At 33.7% G+C, this 27,386-nt stretch overlaps 4 protein-coding genes across 5 annotated transcripts; 1 reads left to right on the forward strand and 3 right to left on the reverse strand.

The window, feature by feature from the left end:
• Positions 1–2,154: 2,154 nt before the first annotated feature.
• On the forward strand, positions 2,155–3,970 carry LOC110732471 (expansin-like B1). Its single transcript, XM_021912415.1, has 5 exons — positions 2,155–2,630; positions 2,740–2,846; positions 2,955–3,136; positions 3,307–3,439; positions 3,604–3,970. The coding sequence occupies exons 1-5, from the start codon at positions 2,486–2,488 to the stop codon at positions 3,805–3,807; spliced, it is 771 nt and encodes a 256-aa protein (XP_021768107.1). The 5' UTR covers positions 2,155–2,485; the 3' UTR covers positions 3,808–3,970.
• A 431-nt stretch (positions 3,971–4,401) lies between these two features.
• LOC110732472 (pentatricopeptide repeat-containing protein At1g08070, chloroplastic-like) lies at positions 4,402–7,051 on the reverse strand. Its single transcript, XM_021912416.1, has one exon. It carries the CDS (start codon positions 6,761–6,763, stop codon positions 4,805–4,807), a length of 1,959 nt encoding a protein of 652 aa, XP_021768108.1. The 5' UTR covers positions 6,764–7,051; the 3' UTR covers positions 4,402–4,804.
• Positions 7,052–7,971: 920 nt separating this feature from the next.
• On the reverse strand, positions 7,972–9,009 carry LOC110732842 (putative nuclease HARBI1). The gene has a single exon (XM_021912844.1). It carries the CDS (start codon positions 9,007–9,009, stop codon positions 7,972–7,974), a length of 1,038 nt encoding a protein of 345 aa, XP_021768536.1.
• A 10,710-nt stretch (positions 9,010–19,719) lies between these two features.
• LOC110732473 (BUD13 homolog) lies at positions 19,720–26,635 on the reverse strand. 2 transcript variants are annotated; one of them, XR_002513489.1, is made up of 10 exons: positions 26,502–26,635; positions 25,660–25,885; positions 24,674–25,550; positions 24,344–24,405; positions 24,160–24,218; positions 21,294–21,403; positions 20,871–20,943; positions 20,609–20,790; positions 20,347–20,448; positions 19,720–20,203 (listed from the first exon to the last, which is right to left on the reverse strand). XR_002513489.1 is itself a non-coding variant. In XM_021912417.1 (10 exons), exons 2-9 carry the CDS (start codon positions 25,859–25,861, stop codon positions 20,363–20,365), a joined length of 1,656 nt encoding a protein of 551 aa, XP_021768109.1. In that variant the 5' UTR covers positions 25,862–25,885; positions 26,502–26,635; the 3' UTR covers positions 19,720–20,203; positions 20,347–20,362. The 2 variants fall into 2 exon arrangements, 1 of the variants encoding a protein (XP_021768109.1); XM_021912417.1 differs by having other exon boundaries at positions 20,866–20,943.
• Positions 26,636–27,386: the final 751 nt, after the last annotated feature.

Consider the following 27,386-nt stretch of genomic DNA (forward strand, 5'->3'; position numbering starts at 1 on the left):
TGTGAGGGTTGCGATTGGTGATGGTTGGGTGAGTGGTGGCCGATGACAAGTGAGGAGTTGAGGAGGTGGTGGACTGGTGGTAATTTTGGTGGCAGTTCATAGAAGGAACTCAAGGAAGGTGGAAGAAGATGAATTTAAAAAAAATAAAAAAAGTTTGACCGGTTTAACCGGTTATAGGTCATAGGGATCGTTTATGGAAGATCCATGTTAAAGGTGGGATTATTTCTGGAATTTCAAAAGGTGGGATTGTTTATGGAAGACCGACTAAAGGTGGGATAAAAAAAGGGTAAAGAGAATATACTAGTAGGATTTATGCCAATTGTCTTTAAGTACATTCTATGTGGTTGCTACTAAAATGCTAGGAAGTTGATAATTAGTTCCTGTTCTCCAACTTTTTTTTTTTTTTTGTTTTTTGCTCTTTGCTATAATACAAGTATTAATTTGTTGTTTTTCCTTCAAAAAAAAGTATTATTTGTTGTTATTCATAATTATGAAGTCCACATAATTCTATATTAATCTCGTATGGAACCAATCAGCCAATAGAGGTGGTTTTTTTTTTTTTTTTTTTTTTTTTACATGTTTCATTGCACCTTCTTTTTTTCCTAATATAAATAGATATAGCTTATATAATTAAGATTGCCAATTGTAGATTCCGTATGACTTTATTTAATGAAATTAATATCCTTTAGAACTTCTTTTTAAAAAAAAAAATTAAGATGGTGTTTTTAGATGTCTTATTTTCGAGTTATACTAATCACGCAGTAAATTATAATACTTGGAGGAATTACATATATGCCAAGCACATGAAAATATGATAATCACTTAATCATAATATTCTAGCCATATTGCTGCTCATTTTTGGCCTCCTAACATTATGATGAGCCTCAACCAAATTGTTAAAGCATCCAACAAAATCAAGTGTTAGATTCCCAATTGGTTGGAGCATCACCCCATTTTCTATTTGATGGGATATATTCCTCTCACCCCTTTCAATTCAATTAACTTTCTTGGAATAGGGACAAAGTAGAGACCACTAAGTACAAGTATTAGATTTCTTTTTGTTTTTTGTTTTGTTTTTTTTTTTTTTTTTGAGGGAATTATTACAAGTACTTCGTATTAGATAGATCATGTTGTATTGGTTTCGAATTTTACATTTTTTTTTTGGTACATTTTCATATCCTTAATCACACCAATTCTATGTTGTGGTATTTGATTGTTTGGTATGTGGACAATGAATGTGTGGTTGGAAGTTTTGATTACATTTAAGAGTATTATTTGTAACATATAAAATATTTCTTTTTATTGCAAATAAGAAGAAACAGAGGTAATATATCAAGTTTACATTTTCATATACCAAACGACTCATAAAGTCGGGGATTCAACCCCTTATGTCGGTATTCACATTCAATTGTTCTTGCTTTCAAGTCAGGCTAGGCTAACCAAACTTGCCCACTGATTCTCAATGTTAGGCAAATACTAGGATAATGGATATACTAGCCACATTGGTCCAGGCCACTATTCCCCATTATCACTAAAGATGTTGACATCAAATTGAGTTGTTGCATTCTCTTAAAACAGCGTTTTTGGTAATCATTTCTAAGCAACGGCAACCATTTGTTTATTCTTCATTCCAATACTTTATATACATCATGTTGTTACATCTAGTATTTTAGTGGTATGAAAAAGATCCTATCATTTTTCCAGGTTAATTAACAACTAATTAAAGGTATGCATGAAGAGGGCTCGAAAAATTATCTACTGGCGGCTCACATCTTTGACGCGATTTTAGATAAAGGAGAGCTTGAATGTTCAACAAATGTGTAAAATAACAAAGGATAAAAGGATCATTCATTTCAGAGCAATTTCCTCATGGAAGGAAGCAGGTCCCTGGGTTACAGGGACCAGTTGAAGCACTAGTGCAGAAGTGCCTAACTGATACATACTTTACAATTCATTAAAATTGAAATTTGAAATACTGTGTACTTCAACTTCAAAGCCAATAAGACTTCATATTCCTAATTCTAACAATATATGATGGTCAGATTCCAAGTCTAATGTATAGATCAAATCATACCACTATACTGATGAAAACATTGCACGATGCATTGCACATCAAAAATAGACAGCCATTCAAGGCATAAGATAAGCTTGCAAAGAAAAGTTTTAACATAAAGAAAAGAGGCCAAGGAATCAAGAGTTGTTTTGTTAACGTCATCTGACTCAAGGAAAGTCTGAAGTCTAAGACAGACGTTGGGTCAAAAGCATTCAACTATTTACAACAAATTAATTTTTTATATTCAGGTTGATAATTTACTTTTAATATTGACTGTCAAAAGTTTTTACGATCTTACCAACCTCTAAAGGGAAGCCTTGTTTGCTTTGGTAGTCTATAAATACTGTCACGCTTATCACAGAATCCTCATCCACCAAGTAACACGTCTTCTCTTGATCTTACTCTCATTATCGTCTCTGTAATTGCCCCAAGATGTCTTTCTCATTGCAAAATTTTCTTCACCTTTCAATCTGCTTGCTTCTCCTGATAAGTTTTGCTAATGCTCAAAACTGTAGCGACTGTTTTGTTCACTCACGTGCATCATATTATCCAAACTCTGACGAACATGGAACAGATCGTGAGTATATGCAAGAAAATTATGCTGTCAAATATACGTTTTAATATTATAAATTCCAGCAGTTTAGATATAACAAATGAATTGACTATATCTTTGAAATGCAATGCAGATGGAGCTTGTGGGTTCGGGGCATTTGGAGCAACAGTCAATGGAGGAGATGTATCAACTGCATCAGAACTCTACCGTGATGGAGTAGGTTGCGGTGCTTGCTATCAGGTAGGTAACTAAATTACTATACCAGATGACTCAAGGAAAGCTTCCACAATCTGATTTTTACCAACTGTTATTATGAACTGTTTATTCATGCAACTATTGTTTCTATAGGTCAAATGCACAAACAGTGACTATTGCTCAGACAATGGAGTTACCGTGGTCATAACAGACCAAGGCTCTGGTGACCATACTGATTTTATCCTCAGCGAGCATGCTTTTAGCAAGATGGCTCAAACAACAGATGCAGCTGCATCTTTGAGATCCCTTGGTGTAGTGGACATAGAGTATCAACGGTATTTTATTAAAAAGCTTTTCATTTATTATATCTAATTAACAGTTCTTCATAAAACAGTTTACATCTGTAAAAAGGAGTTTCACTTTACTAGTTGCAATCCCCTGTCTATTTGAGGATTTCTATATTAGAACTTTAAATGACTTAACAAAACCTTTCTCTTCGAAACAGGATTTCATGCAGCTACCCAGGTAAAAACATAACATTCAAGATTGATGAGAGCAGCAACTACCCTAGCTATCTAGCATTTGCTATTTATTACCAACAAGGAGAAAAGGATATCACTGCTGTGCAACTATGCGAGGTCTAAATTCTATTACCCACTGAAAAAACTTCACCTATAGCTTATTTTACTTTTTCTATCTTCTAATCAATTATCTAGTGATTCTATTACACCATATTTAGGACTACAAAATACAGATAAAAAGCTGAGGAATCAGGTATTAACATGCAATTTGATATGTGCAGACACAAACTTTTACCTGCAAGTTACTGCAACGAGACCATGGAGCTGTGTGGACAAGTACTTCTCCACCAAGTGGACCGTTGTCCATAAGAATGTTGTTCAGTGATGGTGATTACGCAGATGATACTTGGGTTGTTCCCGTCAACAACATACCTCAAGATTGGAAATCAGGAGCCATATATGACTCTGGAGTACAAGTGAACTAAAAGGAAAAATCGCCTGCATTAATCAGATTAGCAATGAAAATAGGCTCTATATATACTATGTATTATTTAATGCTGTAATTATTTTTCAATAGATTGAAGCTTAGGCTATAAACTTCAATCCACCATTACATTCAATGACTAATAAAATCTGAGTTTCAAGATACCATTTCTTATAATCACGCTAAGCCCCCTTATTAGCTTAACATATTACAAAGCAGAGATCAACACTCATGCACCAAATTTAATTTATTACAAGCAGTTTTGGATTGTTATAAAAACCTGCCAACTTATAACTGTTGCCAAAATAAAAACCAACATCACTCCAATATTCGTGTCAAATCAGAATACCAACTCTGAAAATAATATTTGGATTCCATAGATCTAGAATAATATCAGATTAGAAAAAAGATCAGATCAAATAAGATGAAGTAACTTCAGGTGAAACAAACGAAATCTAGTCAACATGTGAAGCACACAAGCAAAAGAACTTTGCTATTTCCATATAACATAATGTAGTAAATAGATACAGATTAATGAAGCAGAAGACATAGCAGAATATGAATGCAAATAAATTTGAAACAAAGAATGGCTTTATACAAAGATTAATATAATATCATTTCCAAACTACATCCAGAATTTTAAGGTGAGGATAGCAAAATCTAGAGGGTTAAACAGTGTTGAAAACTATGATATATTATTTCAATTTAGTTAACAATCCTTCCACTAATACATAGTTTACATAGGTTGGGGGTGAATTGCATCATGATTATTACAGCATATATAATATTTTTTGAAGAAACAAGTCTATAATAATCTGATATCTGAATCATATGCAATTTCAAGCCTATTGTCTATGTGAGCCAACGTCATCAGGAGAAAAGTTTGCACAAAGAATGAATATAACAAGTCTTCTACCAATTTTATTTAGGATTGCTTTGCCACAAAAGTACCTGTTCCAAGGACTTCTTGCCATTGCCTTAACACCATCACGGTCCCTTCACTCTTTGGTTTCAGCATTAGAGTCTGTATTACACCAGTCCGCTGTGCTAATTCCAGACAGCTTCACTTGAGAACTCATTTGTCTCAACATTGAATGAATCATAGTTCTTCTATGAAAGGAAGGGTCTTTTTTAGAGTAATCTAGTTCACCCAATCCAAAACAGGTCTTGCTGTACCCTGCTTCTTTGTGCAAACCTTTCTCCTTTATAAGTCTCCTCACTGTATCGACATCTTCCCATCGCCCTAGGGCAGCATATATGTTTGATAATAACAGATAAGCCCCAATGTCTTCAGGTTCTTGCTCAACCAGCCACTTTCCAACAAACTCCCCAAGCTGTATATTCGAATGACAAGATGAGAGTAGGGCTCCCCATAAAGCAGGTCCTCCCTTCATATTCATATCCTTCACGAGCTCTTCTGTGTCTTTGAGCAGACCAGCCCTCCCAAGAAGATCAACCATGCAACCATAGTGCTCAACCTTCGGCTCAATCTTGTAAACTCTATTCATGATATCAAAATACCACCAACCCTCCAAGACCTTGCCTGAATGGGCACAGGCGGCTAAAACACATACGAAAGTGGCATCATTAGGTATTTGCCCACTATTCTCCAGCTCTTGAAACATTTCAAGGGCTTTGTCTACAAGACCATGCAAGCCATAGCCCATGATCATCGAGTTCCATGACACAACACTCTTCTCTGGCATACTATCAAAGACAATTTTAGCCATGTCCATATCCCCACACTTAGCATACATTGTCAAAAGAGCTGTAAAAAGCAAAACATCAGGTTTAATCCTCCTATTATTTTCTATATAATGATGGACCCACTTACCCAAATCCAGCTTACATAAATAGCCACATGCTGTTAGCACACTTACAAGAGTAGCCTCATTAGTCTGAGCACCTCCTTGTATCATTCCTTCAAACAATGTCACGCACTCATCGTACTCCTTGCACCTCACACAAAGGGCCAACATGGAATTCCAGGTAACCGCATTACGGTCAGGCATACGTTTGAAACATTCACGAGCAGCCGAGATATCCCCCATTCTAGCACACCCGTCAATCAAACAATTCCAAGAAACAACATCTCTTTGAGGCATTGCCCCAAAAATCTCTACCGCTGCCTCCATATCCCCCACCCCAACATACCCAGCAAGCATTGAATTCCAAGTAAAGACATCTCTCTCAGGCATTTCATCAAACAGATTGCGGGCAAGACCCACCTGCCCATTCTTCACATACCCATCAATCATTGTATTCCAACTCACAATATCACACTCAGAACTTTCATCAAACACCTTATCTGCATCCCACATCCTTCCAAAAACCGAGTACATTCTAATCAAGGAATTCCTAACAAACAAATCCAACCCAAACCCAGATTTCAAAACCCGGCAATGCGCCTTTTCTCCTTCTACATCCTCCCCAATATCAACACAAACCCTAATTATCAGCGGAAAAGTATAATGATTCGGCAAAACACACCCACCAATCATATAATCATAATAAAATGCAAGACCACTTTCTGGGTAACCCTGATTCAAAAAACCTCTAATAATGGTATTACACATAAAAGCATCAACTTCATCAAGCTTCCCAAGAAGCAAAACAGCCTGGTATAACCCATGAGGAAGAGAACAGAGCTTCTTCACAGCCCGGCTCGCGGCAAGAGGGTGATTAAGGAGGCCTAAGATGATAAGCTGAGCTTGGGTTTGATGAAATTGAGCAAGATTAGAAGATGAATCTACTTTGTGGAGAATTGGGTGGTTAAGATTTAAGGTGTATTTTTCTCTGTCATCAAAACTGAAATCTGGAGAAGATCCGAATTTGAGATTGGACCAGAGTTTTGGGGATGAGAGTTTGGGGGGAGATTGATGAAATTTGAGGCGTTTTTGGGGAGAAAGGAAGGTGAAGGAAGTTATGGGTTTGAAGAGGTTTCTCTTAACGGTCATTTTTTAGGTTTGGCGGGAATGTGACTCTGATTTTGCTACTTCCTTGTTCTAATGGTCTAGTGGTGTTCCCTTCACCTCGTTGGACCTGAATATATCTGAATCGAACTTATGGATTATTTGAATTTATTATCCGACTGATCTTATTAGAGATTATTGGTTTTATTGGAACTGCAATTTGAAACATTTTTTTTTATCAAACACGAACTATAAATCAATCTTTTGCTACTAACATACGAGCAACCATCCACTTGGTGCCACTCGAGTTCAAGCATGTCAGGCGTGTTTTTTGTTTCGATTGCAAACTTTGCGGCAAAGCATGCAAAGACATAGTGGGAAGTACTAAACATTTACAAGGTGAGCTTTAGAGCTGTAGAAAAGAGAAGGTACAGGGCTTCTGTAAAATTTACAAGACTTTAAGAATTATAGCTTTCAAAGGTCATACATATAAAAAGCAGAGGGATTGATGTAGCTCGTTATCTCTATATGTATTATGTAGCGCAGGTCACTGTCCCAAAGTTGTTCTCTTCGTAGTCGTAAACCACACCTAAATACACTGAAAGCTCTCAGCCCTTCTGCTAAACACGGATGCCTGACCATACTAAAATCTTTGTATATAATATGTAGCAAGCTCACTCGACAGACATTGGGCAGAAATAAAATCATAAACGGTTCATGGTCACTATCACCATTTCTCTCTCATCCACATCAACCCAACAAACCATGGGTCACTATCACTATTTCTCTCTCATCCACATCAACCCAACAAACCATTTACAATATTCACTCTTAACAATGAACACTAAACAATGGTTCATCATCAATACTCCCTACCCCACCTTATTTTATTTTTGTAAATATAATCTATTTAATTCATAATTATAATTTATTAACTCGATGTCAATGTAATTAATTGACGTATTTAAGTTTTTAATCGTGATTACTAATTAAGAAATTATCGCGTTTTTTTATCAGCTTTTTTAAAAACTAATTCTTGTGATCAATATTTTTAAACAACAACGCAGCTAATTTTAATTAACATAATTGAAAAAAAAAAGAGGTACAAATCGTGATTACAGGACTACAACTATAATCAAGTACATTTTTTTAAAAAAAAAAAAAAAGAACTACTACACATCGTTTTGTAAGATGTCCTTAGGGATAACCATTTGTTGTAAACCTAATTGTGTAAGTTCTCGTTGTTACCAAATTTATTCCATATATGTGCGACCAAGTTGTTTTTTTAGCTGCAAATGAGTCTGTTGATCCTCAATCTCTGTTCTACGAGTCAAGTATAAGCTGATATCCACAATACAATCAGTACGATACTCGGTAGTGTCCTCATTAGCGTTGCCTCCAGCATTCATAAACTCATTGGTATTAACGTTATTTTGATACGTCTCTTGTTCATCTTCAACGATCATATTATGTATTATGATGCAGGCGAGCATGATATTGTGGAGTATGTCGGTATCCCACGCCAAAGACGGCTTTTTAATAATGGCAAAACGAGCTTGAAGGACCCCAAATGCGCGTTCAACGTCTTTCCTTGCAGCTTCCTGGTGTTTTGCGAATAAACGATCCTTACGAGCTTCTGGACTCGTGATGGATTTCACAAAAGTAGCCCATCTAGGGTAGATTCCATCAGTAAGATAATACCCATTCGTATAATGATGACCATTGACTACGAAGTTCACAGCAGGTGTTCGACCCTCTAAGACGTCTTCGAACACAGGGGATCGATGAAGCACATTAATATCGTTGCAGCTACCTGGCATCCCAAAGAACGAATGCCATATCCATAGATCTCTGTCCGCAACTGCCTCCAGTACGAGAGTTGCAACTCCTGCTCTTCCTTGATACTGCCCCTTCCATGCGTGTGGACAGTTCTTCCACTCCCAGTGCATACAATCAATGCTGCCTATCATGCCAGGAAATCCACGTTCTTCCCCAATACGTAGCAATCTTTCCATATCTACGATGTTTGGACGGCGTAGGTACTGATCACCGAACTGGTTGATGACACCTTCTGTAAACTTTTGGAGTGCCAATCGTGAAGTAGCCTCACTTACACGGACATACTCATCACAAGCGTCTGAAGCACACCCGTAAGCTAGTTGTCTAACGGCCGCAGTGCACTTTTGAAGTGGAGACAACCCAAGACGACCTGCCGCATCTCGCCTTTGTTGAAACCAAGGGTCATGTTGGGTCACTGCGTTGAGAAGGCGCTCAAACACATGTTTACGCATTCAAAACCGGCGCCGGAACAAGGAACTTGGATAAACTGGGACTTCCGCGAAATAGTCATTGTATAATCGTGCATGACCTTCTTCGCATCCCCTATCCTTTCGGGGCTCAGTAGATTTGCGTCGGCGTTGCTGAGTGGCAGCTTGAATAATTGGTGGAATGTACTCATGCATTACGTGTTGTATCATAAGACACACTTCATTACGTAGTTGAACTCTAAGCTCCCTTCCCTCATCATCCGAGTTAGATGAAGATGAAGAGGAATCGGTTGAGCTTAAGTTGAAACTGTTTGAATTCATTTTCTACGTAAGAAATGTAAGATAGAGTGAGGTTTTCTAATAATAACTGCAAACGATTTATGTGTTTGTGTGTAAAATAAATGAAAGAATGGTATTTATTTATAGTGAACTAATTTGTAATTCTTCTTCAGAAATAATTGAATATAAAGAGACAAAGATCACATGGGCTATGACAAACACTGGATTAGAACCACACAGAAATTGAATGGAGAAGAAGGGTTTCACATGGGCTAACAAAGGGGAAATTAAGATACTGACACAATTATATATGAAGAGACAAATTGATATAATTGAATAAAGAGACAAAGATCACATGGGCTATGAAAATGGGATAGTGAAAAAGATCCATTTTACTGATTAATTGATAAAGTACAAATAATTGGAAATGCGTACAAGAGGTTGAACTGGAATTGAAAACTTATCACTACTGAAAATGAAGATTACAATGCCTAAGCATCATTAGTGAAACTTTTAATTTTGTTCTGAAGTATTACTATCATTTCGTCTTCCCACTGTTATCCGTTGTATTATTACAACGGATTTATTTAAAACAATGAACACGTGTCAAGCAGCGGCTGGGCCAAGTGGCGCGCTCCCAGCCGCTACTTTCTATTTTTTTTTTCTGCCTTGCTGTTTCATGTTGCAAAACGACGTCGTTTTGTATGAATATCAGTGGAAAATTTTGGTGGGGCCCACAGCGAATTATTTCGTCCAGCTGCTTGCTCCTGCAATCGAACGCATGACCACTCATCATGAACAATTATAGAGTTTGCCATTAAGCCACCACCTTATTTATTCACTCATTGTGAACTATTAAAATGTTCACCATTAACGCTGCTCTTAGTTATCCTCATTAGATCAGCTGCATTGGCGGAGTAGCGATACTATGGTTATTCTTCTGTTTAAAAGAATATCTTGAACTAGTGAGAGCTATTTGTGCACTCCTTAATTACAGCGCCAAGTTGTTCAGTGAGACGCATACACATTCACCTTTTCCTGCCATTGCAGTAGCCTCAACAAATCGAACCTCACCACTGAAAGCTGTCCACTCCAACCCACAAGACTATATTTATTCTTATGTATAAATCACAAACTTTAATCAAATTGAAATAGATGAATAATGCAAAAATTAGTCTAAACATTTCACTCATTTAAACACGGAGAGAGTATTTAACAATATATTTCATGACAAAGCATGTTTTTATTTAGTTTGTAAAAAAACTATAGTCAAAATGAATATATAAATAGTTAAAAAATTTCCTACTTGTCAGTTATTTTGAGTCAGAGGGAGTATATAAATATTTTTTATGAGTCTAGGCCAGTTGATTACATTGTGGCAGGCTGAGTACGTTATAAATCAAGTGCCTAGCGTACAATAATCATTTAAAGTAGTTGCATAAGATGATCGGTTGTCTATGAATGAAGGTGCAAGGAAAAAGTCCGTAGTTTGGGATTCTAGCAAATGCATTATCAAAGAAGACGAGGCGCGCAGCTAGACCTTAGCTTGTTTCAGTGAAAAGCATATACTGCTATATTGGATATAAGACAATTTTTCTGGTATGAGTAAAAGATCAGGAGAAGGAGGGATCTATTTTTCCGTCTCTTTTTAATAAAGATAATTCCTTCAAAATTGAAGAGATTTGGAAGGAAAATAGAGCGAACTTTTCCCTTCTCTTCTCTTCCCTTACCTCCCTTTCCTCCTCTTCTCTTTGTCATTACTGGAACGTTGTCCAAAGCTATAGACAACAACATTAAAACTGGACCCTGATTTAAACATCTTTCATCATTTCCTTATTTATCTGTATGGAAAATTGGAAGCTTGAGATCGAGTTGTGTTTTTTTTGCACGTATTTCGTTTTCTTTCATCAATTTTTTTTTTTTTTGGCCTGCACGTTAGTGTGACCTACCTTTAATTTCATTACTAGGTTAGTGTCCGTGCGATACACGGTACTAATAATCTTTTACCCATAATGAATTTTGATATAATATAAAAATGTGGCAACTCATGTGGAATAAACAAATGCAATGCATATAGAAATATAAAATAATATGGCGAAATTCATTAAAACTACAATTGAGAAAGAAAAAAAAATTATTGTTGATTAGTTGATCAGTTGAAAATATTTAAAAGTAGTATACATTATATTACATTAATAATGCATATTATTCCCAATAAAACTATACAATCTAGTGACTATATGACTAAAGACTTATTTATAAATTTCTTTTAATAAACATCAAAACATTAATCAAACAATAAACTAAAATCTATTGTAAAACTATTGGCACAACATACATGTAAATATATAAATTACAAATTAAATAATATATCATCTTTATATCCAATAAAATAATTTCAATGAGAATAAATACTACTTAGATCAATAAAGGCAATAACAATCAATAATTAGGCAACACTAACCTATATTATTAATAGTACATTTACTGTTTATGGATTGATGCTATACATGATATCGTCGCTCTTTGTTATTATATAAAAATGTGTTTGAAAGCTATTCAATAATTCTAGTTTGATCATTGTTTGTTTATTGCCTTAAAATTTTATTTGTCGATGATAACTATTTATCCAAAAAAAAACACAAGAATATGTCACTTGTAACTATGTCCGACGTGTTCTTTAAAATGTAGCTTATTTATGAATGTCGAATGTGATAAAATTATTATCTCAATAAAGTGTTTCAACAAAAAAATAATAACTTTTTTGTATTTACTAAGATATTAAAAAAATTTAATAATGTAATAGCAAAAAATTTAATTGATTGATATTTTACATTTTCGAATTAGTCATATAATATAGTTGTCGAACACAACATTTATTTTATGGTCATATCTAATACTCCATTAGTCTAATAAACAAAATAAAAAGGAATTTGAAAAAAAAAAATTAAAGTGATGTTTTAAAGTAATTTCTTTAATATCAATTACATTGATATGAAACAATTTTATTATTACTTTTTCGGTAAAATTCAATATTACTCGTTTAAAAGATAATTAAAAAAGAGTTGGAAAACTATTTTAGGTAAATGTGCATGGAAAATTTTAGAACACAATAAAAAGGAATACATTTTATATAGAGATAATATATTAGTTTGGAATAATATTATTATAGTTTTATTATAAAAATATTCCAAAAATTAATTTTTTTTTTTGCTAAAAGGGGAGGGGGAGTTTTGGAGGGAAAAAAACAGCACCAAGATGTGACACATGTCACTCCCGGTGTCTGTTTTAGTGTTAAGTTATTGATTGGTTGTCTCCTATTTGTGAGTTTTGTTGTAATATAATGTTGTATTGTTGTTATATTATAAATAAACATTAGTATTTGGGCCCTGACAATGCCGCGGGTCATTACATGGCGTTCAATGGCAGACTATCATGGGGGGCCATTAAGGGCCTGGCCCCTGATACTGGCCCAAAAAAAAATCAGTGTAATAGGATGATTTATTAGAGATAGCCTAGTACAAGAAATACACATAGGCCCAAATTTGCTTTAACATGTAATTGCTTTAACCGTGTAAATTGTAAATGTAACTGCTACTCGGCTACTCCCCATTATTGACTTTCTACCTACTTTATCTCCTAGATTCCCTATTAGCCTATTTTCTTTTTTTTTTTCCTAATTTTTTTTAATAAACCTAGGTACTAGGAAGTATTGTAACAAAGTAAAACTTGCAAATCACAGAGTATAATTATCATCAATTGGTTATTGGGATTTGGGAAGACAAGTAGTAGTACTTTCGCACTGTATCAAGTATCAACTATCAAGACTCCATAGGTAAATTTTAATGCTTTATATTGTGCATATTGTGCTTCTTCTATGAATTTCTAATTGATGTTTGTAATTTCTAATTTTATAAATTTTTAATTTTTATATGAAATATGTAGTGTTGTTTGTGTAATTTTAATGAAATATTAACTTGGATATTCATATTTATTTATGAGTTTATATGATTTGTGAGTTGTGACGACGAATAAATTTGATAAAAATAATAAATAAATTTTATTTTATATTAAGAGGAAAATAGCAAAGACCTTTAGTATAATGTCTATTATTGATGATTTTAGATTGTTAAAAGAGCAACGTGCGTTACTTTAGTTGTTGGTTTGAGAATGGGATAGTGAAAAGTTAGCAAAATAACTTGTAAATTAATATATAGATGTAAGAGAGAGAATGTAGTAGGGTAGAGATTGGTGATTTTAGTATAAAAAGAATTCTCTCACCAAAAATATGATGCAGAGGAGAGGGAAAGGTAGGAGAGAATAGTAAATAAAAATTCTCATTCGATAGCACTGGTTTTTTTAATGTGTCTAGTCACAAAGAGTAGGCATTTTTGAAAAGCATTCGGAGCGCCACATAAGAAAAGGTATTATTTCGACCAATAAGAAGAAAGATTTGTATTTTATTTTTGAATTAAAAAATTATGTCGCCACCTAGATTAAAGTAACGAATTAGATTTGATATATCTAAAATTTTAATGCAATTATAATCCACGAATTAAATTATTTTAATGAAAAGAAAAAAGTAAAAATATAGGAAAAGATAAATTTATTAATTCAATACTACGAGTATAAGAAATCCAAAAAAAATATACTAAGAAATATTTAAATGATAAACGTTTATGATAAAGTTTGATACTTATCATTATAAGATAAATTTTGATAGTATTTATGATAAGAAATATAAATTGTTCGTTAATTATAATTAAATTAAAATTAGTGATACCTACCATTATAAATTGACACATCATACGATACAAACAAAATTTCGTATCAATAAAAAACCCCATCAAGCGAATTTTGTGTTAGTAATTTTGTGTTGATTTTTGATCATCAATGGCCAAGTAATTTTTAGCTTAATTTTTAAAATCCTAGGTTTAAATTAGTATTTCTAATTATTAATTTCATTGTATTAATTTGGGATACTCAAAGATTATATGTTTATGTTTTTTTTACTAAATGTTTTTTTACATGCAGATCTAACACATCATACGACACAAATAAAATTTCGTATCAATACAAAACTCCCATCAAGCGAATTTTGTGTTAGTTTTAGGTCATCAATGTCCGGGTAATTTTTAAAATCTTATATTTAAATTTATATTTACAAGTATTAGTTACATTGTATTTATTTAGGATACTTAACGATTATTTGTTTATGTAATGGCATACGACTAGATGTTGTATACTTAATATATGGATGACTTTGGTTATTTTTGGAGATGATGAAAAAATTCCAATGCATAGATTTGATTTTATTTCGTAACAATTTTTCATTTATTGGTAAATATATTGATTTATTTTATATAAATGTAAATATTTAATTTATATCAATTTCAGTTTGTCTAACATTTTTATCCATTGATGTAGTAGGTTGGTTGTGGATGAGGTTGGTGATTCTATCGAAATAAAATATATGGTAAAACAATGAATAATGATTTAGGATTTAAATTATTAAAAATTTATCATTTCAAATTAAAGATTTTATATAACGGAAAAAATATCATATTTACAATTTAGTTATATTTAATGAATTCATTATAAATTATAGTAAAAAAAAGAATATATTAAACTTTTGTAATTTTGTCTAAAATTATTAAATACAATAAATCAAATAATTAAAAATCTTGGATGAAAAAATTGTGCATCGCACGGGCTTTCATCTAGTATATAATACTAAAACAGACACCGGGAATGACACATGTCACTTCTTGGTGTAGTTTTTCCCTCCAAAAATTAATTTTAAAAAATAAATATATTCTAACTTTATTTTTCTCTTTATTTATTTTTTATTGACAATTTATTTAAGACAATAAAATTATATATAATTGATTTATATATTATAATAGCAATTAAAGATTCTTAGTACTAATCTAATAATTAATATCATATCATATATCACTAATAAATAAAGCCGGTCTTGCAGTCAGACCACGAGACAGCGACACTTGGCATTCTAGTTTTTCGCCAAGTATCGCGCCACGTAGGAGATAAATAGGTTTTATTGTGACACATATGATGCTAAGTAAGCGCTTTTTGGATAGATTTTTTAAGATAAAATTGTTGCATAGAGTTTTATTATCGATAAAATTCTAATATTTCATATATACAAAATTAATCATAATTTTTAATAAATATAAGTCAATTATATTTCAATCATCAAATTCGACTTAAAAAGTTCTTTAAAATAAGATCCATTTATAATATATTTAATCACAAACTTTTATATGTAGCCAACTATTACAAGATCAAAGTTACTTTGTTAGTGATATAGGGGTTACTTGGTAAGTGTTATAGTGATTACTCAATTAGTATTATAGATAGGGGTTTAGGGGTTATTAAGTCAGTGTTAAAGGTTACTCCCTTAATATTATAAGGGTTACTCGATCAATTTTATAGGGGTTACTTTGTCCAGCTAGATAGTGTGGTTATCCGCCTACAAAATGCATTGTTATTTAATTTATTTTAAAAAAAATATTAGAGAATCAGTAAAATAAGTTTTACTAGTAAAAATAATTTGGGAAATTCTCTTTGGTAACATCGTAGTTTTTAATTTTCTCAGTGGTAAATTGTACAAAATTTTATTATCCTTGGTAAACTCTAATTAGCTATAATAGTCAAATGGTAACATTAATGATGTTTATATACAATTATATGCCTAACCATGGTTAATTATTTATTTTTTAAAAATAAAATTATATTAAAAAAAAATCCCTTCCCCCACTCACCCAGCCACCACCTGGCCCCCTCCTCGCGGCGCTTAGCCCCGGTGACCCCCTACCCTTCCTTCTCTTTCGGCGACCCCAACCCTCCCTCACCCCCGATTCCCATCTCCCCTCTCCCACTCCCCCACCCCGATTCCCATCCCTCTCACTCCCCAACCAAAATTCGTCCCCTCCAGCCTCCCCTTCCCCAAAAATGCTCCCTTCTCCTGTTCCCTGCCACCCTAAATGCCAAATGCGACGAATCCGCCTCATTTCACGCACACATCAAAGTCCTACAAAACAGCCTCTTTTCTTGCGAATTTGTTTGAACAAGCTTAATATAATGTAGTGAAATTGGGGTTTTGGGATTCAAGGGCGAAAGAAGCGATTCCTGCGAAAATTAGGGTTTTGCCGAGGTTAGTGTTGCAGCCCAGAGAGAGAGGAGATGAAGGTGATAAAAATCGCCGGCGAAATTGAAGGTGAAGGTGAATGTTGAAATTGCAGAGCTGAGTTTTGGAGGTTCAAATTAGGGAAATTTCAAGGGATTGTTTGGGGAAGGGGATTCGACGCTGAGGGCGGCAGTGGGCGATGGTGGCTGCTGTCGTTTCAGGGGGAGAGGGAGGCTGGCGCATCGGTGTCAGAGAGGCTGGGCGCCGGCGTGAGTGGGGGCGGAAAGTGGTTGGAGGGGGAAGGGGTGGTTTTTTTTTTTTAAAAAAAAGTTAAAAAAAAATATCAATAAAATAAATAAACTAACTATAGTTAAATATTTAACTACAGTTTATCACTAATTTTATGGTTAGCTTAAAATAAAAAATTCATAAAAAATTCAAGTTTACATAGAAAACTTGAATTTTTTATTTTAAACTAACCATGACATTGGAGTTTTTTATTTTAAGCTAACCAAGGACAAAAGGATCCAAATTCAATTAAACAACATACGGAGTAATATAAATAACACGTACACACCATACTACGAATGAAGTATAATACAAACGGAGTATGTTAATTAAGCACGCCATAAACTTCATTAAGATGATAATGAAATACAAATAAATAAACTTAGTGAAATGGTACTCGCAACAACTTAACACAACATATATGCTTAGAATTAAGTAGCTTAGAGTATGTACATGTACCGTGTACATACGTAGTGTTATTATAGACTATAGGTAATTAAAAAAAACCACTCTTGACTCTTGAGATAATGACTAGATTGTAAATAACAGGTGCCATACATTCCATATTAGCATGTTCGAATTGATAGATTGATCTATGAGATGCTCCAACGGTTGCGTTTGTCGTCTTTGCTGCATGGCTTCTCACCCGCGTACATGCAAGGCCGTGGAGAAGCTTCACAGCTTTTGGCTTCAGAAAATAAAACAAGGCCAATTATTAACATAATTATAGTTTTCGCGAATTTTGAAAACTTAGTCTTCTTCATCGTCGATTTCTTTATGTGTTTGTAATTTTTGTAGGGAATGTATATTGAATTTTTTTTGTTATGAAGATGTATTTCCTTTCTATAATTTGTACTCTATTTATAGAGGGGTTTTTTTTAACCTTCACCTAAGTGCATGAATTATTGATTTTCATTAAAGGTTTTTAATATACTAGCTACTTCGTATATATTATTATGGATCATCATTTTCGCCGGAATCGTTGCCGGAATCGTTGGGCTCAATAATTAGTCGTACGTCCTTAAGTTGGACGTTAGATCACATGGTTTACATACATTGTGAGTTGACCTTGACTTCCAGCTCGATCGCTTCGATGGGGTTAGAAAAGAAGTAAGCCTAGCTAGCTACCTAAGATGATAAGTTTAATTAAACCTGGATTAATTCGATGAATATGAACTTGTCCGAGGTTGTGAAGAGTTGGGCGGTTTATTTAGGTTCAATAATGTACTCCTTCTATTTCTAAAAGTTCGACTCTCTTTGTGCAAATTTAATAAACATCTTTGACCACAAATATCTTCGTTCAGGTATAAGCAAAAATTATAAAAAGTTATTATTTGGAAATTTTATAATAAGGGGAATCTAATAAGATCTCACGTGGTAATTTATTTCTATTGTATAAATCATAAAATGTGATCAAAATTATTTTATTTTGATCACACAAGTAGTAAATGAGTCGAACTTTCAGAAATGTGATCGCATGATGTGTGATTATATTATGAAATGATACATATATTTATGGACCACATTAATAAGCAAAAACACACAAAATAAGTTGACATTTGATGAGCGCCTAATAATTTATACATATTCTTCTGGTATGTCGCATCATTGCATAAGTTGACATTTGATGAGCACATAATTTATTCCTTTGAGTGTTGTTGTATAATGTTGTTCCATGTTCTCTACTTAATCAACATGGTTATCATTTATTACCTTAGTAAGATACATAATGTTTCTCACCCTTACCAATCTACACTTAATTAAATTGCAATTGGAATATTTAATTTAAACCAAAACTTGTCTCTTAATTAATGGGGAATTATATATACGGCTTTTATAAGTGTAAATATTAAGCACAAATTAAACACCATTATACTACCGATTAAAGCATGAATTTTTCATAAATGAACATTAATTAATATACCTACTAAATTGAAGGTGACATTCTCCATATGTGTAGGCTAATTGGAATTATTCTACTACGTAATTTGTTTATCAAACCCCCTCTTTAATTCACATGATTAAATTACTAGAGTATTTGCTAATGCAATTGGATGGCATTTTGTCAACCAAATTTGTTGGATACTTATTAGCATCAATTCTTATACTCATACTGTCATACAATTCATATATATACCTCATTTTAAATTTATTACAACATTTTTAAATTTGTACTCCGTACTATTTATTTTGATCAAAAATTTTTACTTTTATTGAAAGCAAATGTTATCAAGTTAAATGTTGTTAAATTAATTTCATTTACACTTTCATAATGTCAATTTTTTTAAATTTTCTATTGCTTTATAATATATAATTATGCATAGTCAAACTAAGCCAGCTATATCTAATTAAAGTGTTGCAATTTTTTGTAAAAACAAAAGGAGGTAATTTCTCTTATACACATACTTTTGGTCAAAGTCAAATGGGAAGAATATAATGGAAGATATATATATATTTTTTTTTTTGGTGCAATATGGATTAGAGAATAGTACTTGCCAGATTAAAAATTTCAAAAAACATGAAACCCTCTATATAAAGGGTACGATACAAATTGAAAGAACATCACTGAGATAATATCACCCAAAATTACCTCAACCTATAATCTCACATTCTCACTCACAAACACACAAAGAAGAGATCAAATATGATGAAGAAGACTAGTTTTGCTCATTTTGCAACAACTATCCTTATGCTGCTATTCGCGGTGCTCATCCTCCTCTCTCAAACCACCCAAGCGCGACCACCAAGTAAAGAAATGTACGCTTCAAAACCAAAGCCTGGGGTTCACCAGAGCCGCGATCGCTGGAGCATCTCGTAGAGAAAGCTATAACAAACAACTATGAGTATTCATTTGCATGGAATAATGCATGGAATGGATAGTTATACTCTATATATGTCATATATACTTTTATGCTGTGTGTTCCGCGACATTTTATACTCTGTTCAAATTTGCAAGTTTCTTTTTATAACTTAAATGTAATTTATATAGTTTAACTAAAATTTCTTTTTCTCATACATTGTTCTACCATTGTAAGTCTGTTACATGTTCATTATTGAATCTGATTCTGTTGTTTATGTATGATGAATTTCTAATGACGTTCTTTTTTTTTTTTTTTTTTTTTTTTTTTTTTTTTGTTTCCTAATAATAAATTATGTTATAGAGTATAATTATTCACCAAGAATTCAATGCAGTATGAATAGTTTGTCAATGCAATAGCGCATGTGAATGGCAACATAAGCCGTATCAAAAACTCTCATTCGGAAAAAAATACGGAGTACTTTCTTTTACAATAATACAATTTGTATCAGCAACATCACAACTTTCTAAACTAGGTTAGCATATATTTGTTCTGAAAGACGTCTGATCAAACTCCACCAATGGATCCAAACTTAGAAGTTAATTATGAGAAAAAGATTGGTTTCAAAAAGTCCTGAGTCAGATTGCAAAAACTCCCATACCAATTTCCTTTGTTTTCCAGATAGGCTAGGCAAGTACCGAACCTACACAATCACATCCAGGAAAAAAAATCACAGTTACAACTTACAAGGCAATAAAAGTACTGCTAGATAAAAGTCGAACAAGAAGCTTCCAGAACCAAAAAACTCAGGGAATGTAATTCTTTAGTGTCATTGCTTCCACATACCAATAGTAATGCATCTTTACATGTCTGAAACAGACCACAAATAGGCTTCTTTCTCAGTAGCGCGTTTTTCATTTGTTCTTTTGAACAATTGCTTTTCATATCCTACATTGCAGTGAATAGAGGATGAGAACATTGCGACTTAACTTTCAAATTTGTAAAAGATTAATCTGTGACATCAAGTAGCAAAGCAATTGATAGCTTCACTCTTCTTGATAAAATTAAGGAAACTAAAGAGTGTCAAGGATTTAGTAACAAGACTTACCAGTACTACGATTAACTCCATCCCAGTGTCTCCCAGGTTTGATGCCGTATCTGTTAGGTTCATAGTCAAGTCCCCTTTTGATCCAGCTGTGACTAGGTATATCTTGGGGAATAATGAAACCAGACTCCTTCATCTTCTCACTATCTCCCAAGTCTGAAAGGAGCAAGTCGGATTGTTTTTTTCTGCAATTTAAAAAGAGTCAGTGATTTCCCATGAGATCACAAGAGCAATAGATTTCATTAACAATCTAACAGAGCATAACCTTGACCAAATGTGCCATTGGATCACCCCACCTAAGTCTATCCTTCATCAGGCTATCGAGTTCTGGATCATCTCTGTCAAAAAAAAAAAAAAAAAAAAAAAAAAGAAGCATCATGAGTTTTTAAAAAGTACACATAATAAAACAACATACCTTATGCGATAACAAAATTCTTTATAAATCTTTTGGATTGCACAGAAAACAAGTCACTTTTTTTTCACAAGATAATATTCACCTCTGTCCAATTTCAAATGTCCTTGCATATTATTTTGGGACATTGTCATTCAATTAGTCACTTCCATAACATAAAATCATATATTCTGCCTTTTCATCCCTCTCGTATAGTCGTATGTCACATTTCTAATATCAAAACACATAATCCCTATCAGCTATCACTAAAAAAAGTCAGCATCCACTTGAGTTTACCTGGACCGTGCAAATGGTTTTTCTTTCTCAAGTTCCATCTCAAGAAGCCTAGCTTCAGCTTCACGTTTTTGAGCCAAGCCCTTGCCCCATTCCAGCTTCTTCTCCTCCTCCTAATCAACAGAAAATCAAAAAAATGCATCAATATTGTTAGTACTGAATTTCTGACAGAATCAAAGAATAAATGCAATGGCTATTGTGGGAGATTTAGTGAGAAGAAAGACAGAAACACAACAGTCAAGTAATATTATTATATTAATGTCAAAAATAAGGAATGCATTTCAGAAAGAGTAATATGACAATATATAAAAAAAAGATGCAAATTAAAAAGAGGGAATTTGCCATTACAGTAACAGATCCAGTATTCCGGTTCTTGAGCAACACTTCATCCAGAGAAAGAGGCAGATAAATTACTACAGCAACCTAACCAAGGAATTGAGCATATCTGAGTGGACCAAAAATTATTTTGCTTGCCCCATTCGTGTTAATTTTAGAGTTCCAATCATTTTCAGTGTATTCTTTTGTGGGAAAACTTTTGATTCCTCAAATATAAATGTACTCATATTAATATATATTTCCTAGAACTCAAAATAATTTCCAACACTACAAGGACGAAGGGAAAGATGAGTACAGTGATCATTGACAGAACTCCTTCCCATACCACCAAAAAAGTGCCTTTCAGGCTTTTCATTTTACAAGGCATGTGTCTCTCATTTAAAGACTTCCCATTAAAAGAAATTGAACCAATAAGTTTGTACCTTGTAGCATATGATAAAAGGAAAGACATGCATAATTATCAAATGACTACTATAACAACTGAGAAAAAACTTTTAAGTGCTTTACTGACTGCAGTCTAATGTTTAGGTTACAATTAAGGACTGCAATCCATGGATGAAATCTAAAGTTACCATACTTTGACGTGGAAAATTATCCCTATTATCATTTAGAGACTCCTAAGATGAGTCATGATAAAGTTCTCGTGCATGAGTAGGATTTTGGGATTCAGTAAAAGTTTCCAAATCAATTCTCAAATATCAAAATTCCATTCCCTTGCTTAGGATACTAAAGCATACTCCCTCCGTTTTTAAATACTTGTTTCACTTTCCATTTCTGGCCGTTTTTAAATACTTGCTCCATTTCCTTATTTGGAAAGCTCTAATAATATTTAATTCATTTCACTCAACTAATGGACCCAACATTAATCATATTTTATTAATTTCATATTCTCTCTCCTCCAATTCTCTCAACTACTTTTGCTTTTTACAATTTTTTATTCTTCCACCTACCCCTCCATATTTTATTACTTTCTCCGATTTCTCCTAAAACTCCGCGCATGGAGAAATGGAGCAAGTATTTACAAATGGAGGGAGTACTAAATAAGCATTTGAGAATCTGAAATAGCAATTTAAGCTATATGAGCTAAAATTTCCCTATAATCAAGAAGAGACTCCTAAAATGGATCACAAAAAGGTTCTCTAGTGCATACTGCATAAATAGGATTTTGGGATTCAATGGAAGTTTCCAAGTTAATTCTCACAAATCAACACTCCTTTCTCTTGCTTAATTAGGGTGCTCAAGTATATAAGCTTGCAATCGTGCTTTAATGAAATTGGAAGAAGAGAACATTCCTTATCACAACCACTTTAAAGGCTTTCTCCTTTTTAGATCTAAGCTTTGTGCAAGGATTAGATTGTTTTAATCTAACTCCATACAACACCCAAAAAAAAAAAAAGGATTGCATAAGAACTTAGCTCCAAAAATCTGAAAAATACTTCTCTTTGGGGCTCCACTTGGGCAGCTCTTCCCAAATTTAATTAATTATAAATTCATTATCAACCCTCTCACTTGAACAGAAGCATATCAAAGAAAGCATCTCTAACATCAAGGCCCTTCAGTAATTGACCATGCATCTCTTAAACTGAAGAAGTTACTAGAGTATGATTGCTTGAACAGTCATAAGAAGAGCAAGCACAAGCTATAAATGGTAAGAGACCTTAGGCACATTTATTATTCACCTACCAAACCCCTGCCTCCACAAAATTTATTAGGAGAAGATTGTATTAGAAGGTGAAGCACACTGGCTAGACTATAAATTTATTAGTAAAACCATTCAGATTCCATTTGTTCAAAAAAGTAGCCTGAAAATGGGATTCTGAAATTGCCAATGGTAGACTATAGATTTGGCCCCAACTCCCAAGGAACAAAACTATGGCACAGAAGCAAAAACCATATTAGGCATCCACATGACCACATGCAACTACCGATGAATAAAGGATAGAACATAATTCTTGTTAAACAGGATTAATCTGTCATCTCAAGTAATCTATAGCATATACAAATTACAATCTAGCACTTGAGTTCTTTTACGTAGTATTTTAATTTTTTGAAGGAACCTAGTGCTCTATGTAGACCTAGGAAATAACATAAAACCAGCAATAGCAATTATTACAACATAGCCTGAGTCCCACATGATTTGGGGTTGGCTGACATGTTTCGTCGAAAAGGAGCAGTCCGCAAAAAATGGAACAAAGAAAATAAAGGTGATAAAATGAAAGTGGACTAAAACAAGAAAACAAATAGTGAGTAAAAAACGAGAGCAGTGTAAAGTGAAAATCCAAGAAGAGAACATAAAGATAAAATTGAAGACAGTTTTATGAAAGAGGAGCATAGGCAGATAAAAGAAAGGAAAATTAAGACTAAAAAAATAAAATAAAATTTAAAAAGTTTCATAAAACCTTGACATAGGAAAATAAATATAGTTTGTAAAACACAGTGAGTATAGGTAAAAATGAAAATACACAGTAATATTAAATACTCCTCTCTAATATTTTATACTCATAAAGAAGCCATTATAGAAAATTTTAGCTACCTTGGGCTTCTCTTGTTTCTTGGTTAACTTCAAGTATTCATCCTTTGATATGCGTTCTCCTGCAATATAGTGTTCAGTGCCATTAAGTTACAAACATATAATGATATAAAATGTCATAAAAATATGACATAGGTCAGAAAGCTATAACAACTGAGAGCAACAAAGCCAGGAACCAATCACTAACCCTTGTAACGATACACTGGCTCGGCACCCCGTCCACTTGCAGAAGGATCCATCTCATTGAATCTAAAAATATGTACATATTTCATGAGATAAAGTCACTGGTATTTGAGAGATATAAGCCAAAACTGAGAATATCAAGCACTCAAGAAAACAACCCACTCCCAAAAATAAAAATTGAGAATATGATTGAAGTAAGATGTTCCCATCTGAACCGCAAACATTTTTTTAGCAACAGTAATAAAATTATACACATGTACCTAGCAAGAATTTACCACTCAAGTGACATGAAACAACAAATTATAAAGAAGCCAAATATATTGATGTAATATACCTCGTCCATTCATCTTTTTTAATTTTTTCAATCTCCGTACTGACATCTTTGCCAGTAATCAAGCCTGTTTTCTGCTGTTGTTTGCTTTTTCTAGGAGGAGACAGGTCTGATTCAATAGACTCCTCTTGAGCACCATTCGCTCTGCGACCCCTTTTATCAATCCCTTTCTGGATTTTCCTTGGAGGTGAAAGATCCTCTGAAACTCGTGAATCATTTAGTTTTGATGAACCAGGGCGCTCACGGCGAGGGGGAGACAGATCATCCAAACCAGAATCTCTTACACCAGTAGCTGAAGAAATTTTCTGAGGCATGGGAGAAAGATAGCCATGAACTCGTCCCCGCCAACGCGGAGGGGACATATCACTGTCCTGTTTTCCATCTGTAGCCTTGGTCCTGTGCTCAGGTGAGGGAGAATCATAACGTCTACGACGCTGCCGTGGTGGTGATAAATCCACTTCTTCACCGGCAGCCAAGGACTTTGATACATGCTTGGATGATGGAAAATCATTATTTTTTTTACGTTGTCGAGGTGGTGACAGATCAGAGCTTTCTCTACCAAAATCATCAGGTCCTGGTGAGGGACTGTCATTGCGTTGGCGACGTTGTCGTGGTGGTGACAGGTCAATAACTTCTCTACCTGAATCTGAAGCATCCATGCCAGGCTCAGGAGAAGGTGTGTCAAACCTAGCTTTTCGATTACGAGGTGGGGAAATATCTGAAGATAAATCATGAGTAGTTGAGCTCTTAGGAGCATCAGAAACTGGAACCCAGCCACTGCCATCTTCAGAAATTTCATTGTAAGAACGCCTAGCTCTAAGCTCCTCCAACCTCTTCATCCTTTTAAATTCAATGTCTTCATCAACTTGTGGCTTCTCATCTACAAAATGAAAACCAAAAAGAACAAATTAGGAAAACACGATATGGCAGAAACTGAAAAAATTGAGTCATAGTCCATGAAAACATACATTATGACATGGAAATTTTACCAGGGGAATCATTCTCTTCCTCTTCATCAAAACTAACCGGCTTTTGCCATACAGGATCTTCATCCACAACAAGTACACCAGCAGCTACTGCAACTGCTTTAGATTTCTTCTTTTTCTTCTTTTTTTGCTTCTCCTCCTCTGCTGCATTACTTTCATACTTCTTCAGGTATTCTTTCAACGACGAAGAAGCCGGTGCTGCCATCACCACTTTTCACTTAATTGTCTCCTAAACCAACAAAAACCAATATAAGGATTGTATTTACTTTCAAACTTCTTCAGGTATTCTTTCAACAAAAAAGAAGCCGGTGCTTCCATCACCACTGCTCACTAAATAACAATTCCCAATACCAACAAAAAACCTATATAAGGATTGTATTTTACTTTCATAGTTCAAGTATTCTTTCAACGACGAAGAAGTCGGTGTTGCCATCACCATTGTTCACTTAACAATTTCATAATTCAGGACTTCAGGTACAGGGAGAACCAGAAAAAAGGTCCATTTTCAATTTCAAAGTTCCTTCCTACAATTAACTAATTAAGGGTTACAAGAAACAGCCTGCAACACATTTGCACCCAAATTTGGCTTAATTATCAAATTAAGCTCCAAAAATCCGCAATAAATTCTTCTTGCTTAGGAATATCAACGTAAATAAAACAAAATTCTAGCAACAAAATCGATCATTACAAATTTATAATCTTTCGTAACATCAGTAATTATAATCAAAAGTTCAATAATCCAGCTTAGAAGAACCCTAAATTGGCTATACTGATAATTAAATAAACGATAAACCCTAGATTGAGAAATTGATATACAATGATTTGAAAAAAAAAAAAAATCTAACCTCAGAAGGTGCTTCAATGGAGGAGAGAAAGCTCAGAAACCGCTTCAATGGAGGATTCAGAGTACACGCTACAATGGAGGAGAGAGAGAGTTAGAGGGAGTAGAGCGTAAAAGTTAAAAAGAGAAAACAGAAGGAAAAAAAAATAGAAAACGTAGGATTTAGATTAATGAGACGAATAAAATGTCAACCGTCAGATATTCAGATCTAATAATATCAACGGTGATAATTCTTTTAAATAGTTATTCCTCCGTTTCACAATAATCTTTCCATTTAGAAATTTAAATTTATTTACAAGTTTCGGTAAATTTGATTTGTCAATGTGAGTATATCTGTATATTGCTTTGTTAAGATATTGTTTTTTTATAATTTTTGCTAATGTGAATTTAATAACATTTGCAAAGATTTACATCATTTATTAAAGAAACATAAAATAATTAAAAACAAATGTCGAGTTGAACTAAATTTATATGAAGTACGGATTTCAAAATCAATAAAAATCTTCAATTACAAATTAGAGAAAATCAATTTTAATTAGGTACAATGAGCCTTAACACCCTTAGCTGTAGGTTGGGTGCATCCAACACTCCAAATTTTGACTTATTTATAGTTGGCACACCATCAAGGTGTAACGCAAGAATCTTGTGATTGAAAATGTGTCTCTTACAGGTTAACCCGGTCCAAAAGCACGACAAGGCCTCTCGAGAGTGGGGGAAAGGATAATTGAATATTCTTTGTAAGTTGTTTTTAGTGCAGATTGAATTCACAACCTCAAAGTTATGAGTAACAATTTTTACCACTAGACCAATCATTATTTGGTAACTCCAGCATTATATTGGCAATACGCCAATAAATTTATCAGAGTACTTGATTACACAAAAAATTCCC

Source organism: Chenopodium quinoa, unplaced genomic scaffold (genome assembly GCF_001683475.1).
Source record: "Chenopodium quinoa cultivar QQ74 unplaced genomic scaffold, ASM168347v1, whole genome shotgun sequence".
NCBI classification, from domain to species: Eukaryota; Viridiplantae; Streptophyta; class Magnoliopsida; order Caryophyllales; family Amaranthaceae; genus Chenopodium; species Chenopodium quinoa.